General features: G+C 43.4%; 1 protein-coding gene across 1 annotated transcript; it reads left to right on the top strand.

The window, feature by feature from the left end:
* Positions 1-370: 370 nt before the first annotated feature.
* On the top strand, positions 371-3,193 carry LOC122934824 (gastrula zinc finger protein XlCGF8.2DB-like). The gene is made up of 3 exons (XM_044290529.1): positions 371-398; positions 482-605; positions 1,689-3,193. The coding sequence occupies exon 3, from the start codon at positions 2,019-2,021 to the stop codon at positions 2,925-2,927; it is 909 nt and encodes a 302-aa protein (XP_044146464.1). The 5' UTR covers positions 371-398; positions 482-605; positions 1,689-2,018; the 3' UTR covers positions 2,928-3,193.
* Positions 3,194-7,892: the final 4,699 nt, after the last annotated feature.

Here is a 7,892-nt window from a genome sequence, read left to right as displayed (position 1 = left end):
TTACAGACTATGGTCCTTTCCTTTTTATGACCCACCAAGAATGGAGAAGGACAGAGACCACATGGCTGCAAGGATATTAGACCTCACCCTGGAGATCATCTCCTTGATAATTGGAGAGGTGAGAGTCTCGCATGACATCACTCTTATCTCTAGTAATAAACCAGGGAAATGACTGGGAAGGTGAAGGATTCTGAGAATCTCCGTAGTGATCGGCGTCTCCCCATACACAGGATTACACAGTAGTGAAGAAGTCATCTGGTGAGTGTGTGACACCCCGTGTGTCAGGAGGATGGAGCAGGATCCAGAGCCCCATCACCGAGCCTCCACCTCATTCCCTGATACATGAGCAGAAGATCCTAGAACTTACCACCAGGATCACTGAGCTGCTGAGCGGAGAGGTGAGCGCTGCTGGGAATGCTGGGACATTATACAATAACGCCAAAGGAGGGGTCTGGTAATGACTGTGTCCTTGTGTTGTCAGGTTCCTATAAGATGTCAGGATGTCGCTGTCTATTTCTCCATGGAGGAGTGGGAGTATTTAGAAGGACACAAGGATCTGTACAAGGACGTCATGATGGAGAATCACCAGCCCCTCACATCACCGGGTAAGAGGAGACCTTCCATGACTGTAGAGGAGAGAACAGTTTTGAGAGTCAGATTCCTCCATCATCTGACAATGTATTCAGTCACTGTGTGTATTTCCTATGGGATAATGAAGAGGGTCCGGCGTCCGGAGAACATAATAAAACTTCAGGCTTTATGATTTATCCAAATAATATTTCACAGACACGATCACTTACTTGTTTCAGGCCAACTATGGGGCCCTTAGTTCCATCATATCCATACACAGTGCATGTAATAGTGAAAAACAAGATTGTAGACAATTCTAACAGGCATAGGTGCACAAGGTACAACCCAAACAGCATGAGTATCACCCTGAGCGGTCCCATAACCTCTACAGACAGTGAACTAAACAGAGATGTGCACTCCGTGGATGAGAGAACAATATATTTAAATGGGAAGTTAGATGTACACACAAGTTGACCAGACACGTGGTTTGATCTGACATGTTTTCCGTTTGGATCAAATGACGTCTGTGTTGTTTCTGGTGCTTGCCACACCTTCTTTCCACAGGTGTGGCTATTAGGGTCATTTAACCTTCTCTATTTATAGTTTCTTCTCCCACAATGCTGTGCGGTTTATAGCTTCTGTTTGGACCTTTAGATAGATTGTGGTTGGATCTCGGCTGAGTTCCTAGTGATTCCGATGCTGATTTGAAGTTAAGTCTTTCCTTTCCCTTTTGTATTTTGTTTGGGTTCTGTGTGTTGCATTTCCCTATTGTTTGTATTAGGTCTGAAGGAGACTCCTGTTCGTCCTTCCTTTTGGAGAAACAGGTAGTATTGTCCCTTCTATTAGTACCAGGGTCCTATAGGTCTAGATTGGACTCTAGGTATTCCTGCGTATGAACTCACCTACCTTTGGGGTCTGTTCATACTGGTAGTCAGTCAAGATTTTGGTAAGGGTTTTCATTAGGAGGTGTCCATTTCCTTCCCTTCTTCGGGCCTGATTCCCTGTTCCCTTCTTCCCTTCCACACCGAAGCATGACAGGAGGGGGGCCCGTTCAAAAATTTGCTATGGGGTCTGGTCATTTCTAGTTATGAAACTGACAACATTTGTTCCATTTTCAGGTGAAGACTGGATGGGTGACTCCAATGGACATCTCCATTTATCTACCTATCATGAAGCAGAAGATAACCATATCACACAAGCTAATTCAATAACTTTTAATGCACCCTCAGTCCTTCACAGTGAAGATCTATCCACTGACATCAGTGGTCACAAGAAACCTTCATCTAATCAATCACTCATTGGCAAACAAATAACTGGTCATAAATGGGAGGAAATATTTTCATGTGAGAAACAGTTTAAAAATAAATTAACCTTTCTTTGTATGAGAGAAACGCAGAGATAAAAGGTCATTTTCATGCGCAGAATGTGGAAAATCTTTTACCAGGAAAATGAATCTAGTAGAACATGAGAGAATTCACACAGGGGAGAAGCCGTATTCATGTTCAGAATGTGGGAAATGTTTTAGTCGCAAATCAGATATTAATAGAAATGAGAGAACTCCCACAGGAGAGAAACCATTTTTATGTCCTGAATGTGGGAAAGGTTTCCATCAGAAATCAAATCTTGGGGAACATCTAAAATTTCACACAGGAGAGAAGGCGTTTTCATGCTCAGAATGTGGAAAACGTTATACCCTTAAATCAAATCTACTTTATCATCTGAGAACTCACAAAAGAGATAAGCCATTTTCATGCTCAGAATGCGGGAAATCTTTTATTCAAAAATCGGATTTTGATAGACATCACAGAACTCACACAGGAGAGAAGCCATTTCCATGCTCAGAATGTGGGAAGCATTTTAGTCAAAAATCACATCTTGTGGAACATCTCAGAGTCCACACAGGAGAGAAGCTATTTTCATGTTCTGAATGTAGAACATGTTTTACCCATAAATCCGATCTGCTTCATCATCAGAGAACTCACAAAACAGAGAAAACATTTCTATGCTCAGAATGTGACGCATATTTTGCCAATAACACAAATAATCAGATTTCACAATGTGGGACATGTTTTAGTCAAACTCACAAAGGAAAGAAACCATTTTCATGTTCTGAATGTGAGAAGAGTTTTATTCAGAAATCCTTTCTTGTGGAACATCTAAGAATTCACACAGGAGTGAAATCATTTTCATGCTCTGAATGTGGGAGATGTTTTAGTCAAAAATCTAATCTTGATAGACATCAGAAAACTCACACAGGAGAGAAGCCATATTCATGCTCAGAATGTGGGAAATGTTTTAGCCTGAGATCAGGTCTTCTTAGACATCAGAGAACTCACACAAGAGAGAAACCTTTATAAAATTCAGATTGTAGGAAATGTGGCATGTGTAGATCTCCTTTGCGGGACCTGCTCCCTAACAATGCCTTCCGGTGTCCACATAACATTATATTACATGAACTTTATACATCATACTATACTGTACAATACAACAAAGAATATGAGTCTCAGGTTTTTATGGAATTCATTGTGTGACTACCGGTCCAGTAATTGGTACGATTATGGTGACACCAAATTTGTATAGTTTTTATTATGTTTTACTACTTAAAGGGTTTCTACCACCTCATTTTGACCTAATTAGCTCTCAGACACTAGCGATCTGCTAGTGTCTGCTCTACCTAACCATGCTATTTTCAGACCTTTGTGTGGATCCGTTTCACAAAAAAAACTAACTTTTATTTATATGCTAATGAGCCTGTAGGTGCTATGGGGGCGTCTTTTCAGCACCTAGAGGCTCGGTCTACTCACACTGTATGCCGCCCCGCTCGTCCGTCAAGCCCGCCTATCTCCTCTAGAATGCCATCCTCCATCTCAGCCAGCGGACGAATTCTCGCGCCTGCACCGTGCGCATCTGTATTCGGCGCAGACATCTGCACTGCGCCTGCGCCGATTACGTCAGAGTGCGCCGAGGAACAGATGGCGCAGGCGCAGTGGAGATGCCGGCGCAGGGAGCGTTCAGACAGTCACTGCGCCTGCGCCGAATACAGACGCACACGGCGCAGGCGTGAGAACTCGTCCGCTGTCTGAGATGGACGATGGCATTCTAGAGGAGATGGGCGGGCTTGACGGACGAGCGGGGCGGCATACAGTGTGAGTAGACCGAGCCTCTAGGTGCTGAAAAGACGCCCCCATAGCACCTAGAGGCTCATTAGCATATCAATAAAAGTTCGTTTTTTAGTGAAACGGATCCACACAAAGGTCTTAGAATAGCATGGTTAGGTAGATCAGACTCAAAATGAGGTGGTAGAAACCCTTTAAAGGGAACCTGTCACTGGGATTTTGTGTACAGAGCTGAGGACATGGGTTGCTAGATGGCTGCTAGCAAATCCGCAATACCCAGTCCCCATAGCTCTGTGTGCTTTTATTGTGTAAAAAAAGATTTGATACATATGCAAATTAACCTGAGATGAGTCCTGTCCCTGAGATGAGTCAGGGCCAGGACTTATCTCAGGTTAATTTGCATATGTATCAAAACTTTTTTTTACACAATAAAGGCACACAGAGCTATGGGGACTGGGTATTGAGGATGTGCTAGCGGCCATCTAGCAGCCCATGTCCTCAACTCTGTACACAAAATCCCGGTGACAGGTTCCCTTTAAATGTGCCTGGAGTTGTGTGCCATTCATCATCCGGTTCCGCAGGACATTGTTCACAATGAAGCGGTCATTAGCGTGGGATGTGGCCAAAGGACGTCCACTTCTATGCCTTTCTGTGACTCTTCCAGTCTCTCTGTATCTCTTTTGCAACCTGCTGATGACACTTTCTCATCTTGGTCTCATGAAGTCAAAATATGAACAGCATGATGAGGAGGACTGTTTAAATACCAATTCTAATTGAGCCATGAAATTTATTGGGTGATTCATGGATCAAACACCTGTTGTGAATTTTTCCGTTAAGCTCCTTGTTAGAAAACAGCAAGTTGTGCAAAAAGTACTGAAACACTGAACAGTTGAACATGTGCATTCAAAAGTCTAGTGAAGGTCACATTACATTCACCTGTAAAGGTTAGAGTGCATTTTAGGTTCACCCACAAGCCAAATATCCCTATTTTTTGTGATTAGTGTATTTATGGGATGAGAATAAAGCAAGTGCTGCCATAGGCTTAAAGAAATGTAATCTACATATTCCCCTTGTCCTTATGATAGGACCCTTGGAGAACAGGTGGGACTTCTGCCTGAAGAACTTTGCTTCCGAAGGCAAGACCTTCATTAGAAGGAAGCTGGAGTCTGCAATGCCTTAAAAAAAAGATATGGGGAGTAGCCGCATTACAAATCTGCTCTATAGAAGCAGAAGTCCTCTCTGCCCATGAGGTAGCTACTGACCTGGTTGAATGGGCGCCAATACCTGAAGCTGGGGAGACCCCCTTAGAAGATTAGTGTTTGCTCGATTAATTCGTCTAGATATAGACTAAGATGAAGTGCCTCTCCCTTTCCTAGTGCCCAGATACTGCAGCAGAGGCTGAGATGACAATCTCCCCTGCTGTGTGGTATGTAAATACTGAACAAGACACCCCCTTACATCTAGACAGTGAAATTCTTACTCTTTAATTTTGACTCTCTTACCCCACCCTGGTACCGGAGTGTCATAGTTGTTCTGGTTCCATTATGGTAGCACAAGGTCACAGAACCCCCAGGTAACGAGCACACAGCGTCATCACTTCTCCATTACCGGCTTGGCTTTTCTTCTGGAGCGGACTTGTCGGCTCCTCCCACATCTGGTCTGCACTGATGACCGCTTCCGTCTCTCTGCTCGTGACCCTGAAATGACATCTTTCTCTCGTGAGAACACGCTGGAGAGGCCCACCCTTGTAGATGGGCATACAGACATGATGAAGGCTTACGCTCCTCAGAGTAAACCTTCTTACACTTTTCCAACCGGGCCCACACAGTTCCACTCCAGCACTTCCAAGTCCTCCAGTCTCCTTTGGACAGAAAACTGAACTGGGGCTAGAGAGGATGTTCCCTCTTTTAAAGTGATTCTGGTTCCTGTTTCCTGTCCAGAGGAGAAGGAGGAGGTCTCCCTAGGTGTGCTCTTATAATGTGAAGAGGAACATCCAAATTTGATCAGTCACCTTTGGGATGTCCAACATCTGGGTTTCCATCCCTTGGGACAACAGGGAACAGAGTCAGAAAATCAGGGGAGTCTCTGAAAGTGATCCAAGGTGGCCATAGCCACAGGAATTTGTCAGAATAACCAGATATTTCAGCAGAAATGTCTCTCGGAAGAAGTGGGACATTTCTACCTGCCAATCCGTCAAAGTAGGGTATGAGTTGACTTCTAGGGACCTTGTATAATTGTTCTAACAGAAGGTAAACCAAATTGCAAGAGGTCTTTCTCCTGAGAGCAGAACCCGATGGAAGAGATCACATAGCCACTTGTGGAGAACCGGACCATTACTTACCAGTAATAAGAGTGTACGTGAAGAAAATCCCATCCTAAAAAGATTTAAATTTATCGTAACCACCAAATATGACCCTTAGTGTCCTCCCTATTCCACAGCCCCAACACTCACATATGCTGACCCTCATCATTTTGCATGATGTTTACCGTACGGGATAACTATTTTATTAGCAGGGGCGTTCAGATTTTTTTTAATTGTTTATATTTAATCGGGGGGGGGGGGGGTGATTTGAATTTTTACTTTTTTTTACACTTATCTGAATTTCCCCAATGGAACTTATAGTCTGATCGCCTCTCCCATTGACTGTAACAATTTAACATTGCAGCCTATAGGAGAATCGCTATGCTTCATAGGAACTTTTCTGTGGCAGGCCTCGGAGCCTTCTGAAGCCCTGAGATTGCCATAAAGTGGATTATTGGATCTCGGAACAGGAGAAGCTGAGCTGTTCATGCCCCCGGAGCACAGCGCTCCTGGAGAAGGATGCCTCAGAAGCCGTGGTGGCAACTTACCAGAGCTCCTGAGGGGCGGAAAATACAGAACGTAAAAATATAAACCTGCAACTAGGGTGGTCACTGTGTCAACCAATATTAACCGGACAGAATGATATAAAAAAAACGGACCCCCAAGGAGTCATAATAATCACCAAAAAATGAAGCTGACTTTCGTGTATATGGAAAATCCAAAAAGCTTTATTGTAAATATAAATGAACAGTACATACATGTATTATAAAACAGGCAGCACAAGGCGGGACACACAAATAAAGAGCAGGACCCAAGGAGAGGGCGGGAGATCAGTGCACGAAAATACAGGGAAAAAGAATACTGGCTGAAAGAGCATACCTCAGAGCCTCATGGCAGCAACACCCCAAACACAATGCAAAAGAGGCAATTGTAGAGACTGAGGTTAAGATGGAAGGAACACAATTAAACATACCCTGAATGGTGCAAAGATCTCTCGGCCAACTCCTGACCCAACGCCATTTCGCCAGTAAGTATTTTTAATGTTTTATTTTTTAAAAATGATGGTTAAAATTAGTTCCTAATCTTGGTGAGTAATAGTGGAAAAGAATGTAATGGGTTGTGTTGCGTTGTACTATTAATGACCTATCCTTTGTGTAGGTCAGGCATGTCCAAACTGTTGTCCTCCAGCTGTTGCAAAACTACAACTCCCAGCATGCCATAATAGCTATATAGCGGGCCGCAGTTTGGACATTCCTGGTGTAGGTGATCTCCATAATTTTTGTGGGGGAGTCACACCAGGCACCACCACTGATGAGCTGTATGATGAGACGACACGTGCAGAGCGCCGATGGCGCCTCCCCTCTCTCTTTTGTTCCTGTGTGGCAATATTTTCACGGTCAAGGAACATAGATGTTTGCAATCAGAGAAGGGAGATGGCACGTGCTCACTGCACGCATTGTCTCCTCATAAGGTTGATCATCGTGTTTGCCGGCTGTTGGTCCCACACCAATATAATCTTGTGGATAGGTCACAAATCTGAAAAGGTTGGACAAACCCTCCTTTTTTTGGCCCTGAATAGTGTTGCCATTTGCGTATGTTTTGGTTGGTTATATAGTTTTCCTACATACCTGTTATCTTACTTTTGTTTGTTTTACAATTTGATACCCGTTCTGTACTGTCATTGTCATTTACATAGGTTAAATGTTATATTACAAACCACAACATGGATTTCCTAAAAGTTCCCATATAAAATGCCAAATACATAATCTGATAATCAAGTATAATGATGCTCCAACTATGTCCGACCACCTGATTTTAAACTACTACTCCCACCATGGGCTTGTGTTGCCTGGTACATGTTGTTTCTCAGGAAATGATGTTCTATTAGGTTTATATTACATAAG

This window comes from Bufo gargarizans, chromosome 4 (assembly GCF_014858855.1).
Source record: "Bufo gargarizans isolate SCDJY-AF-19 chromosome 4, ASM1485885v1, whole genome shotgun sequence".
Classification (NCBI taxonomy): Eukaryota; Metazoa; Chordata; class Amphibia; order Anura; family Bufonidae; genus Bufo; species Bufo gargarizans.
Note: the sequence above shows the minus strand (reverse complement) of the source record. Positions and strands in the feature narration are given on the sequence as shown.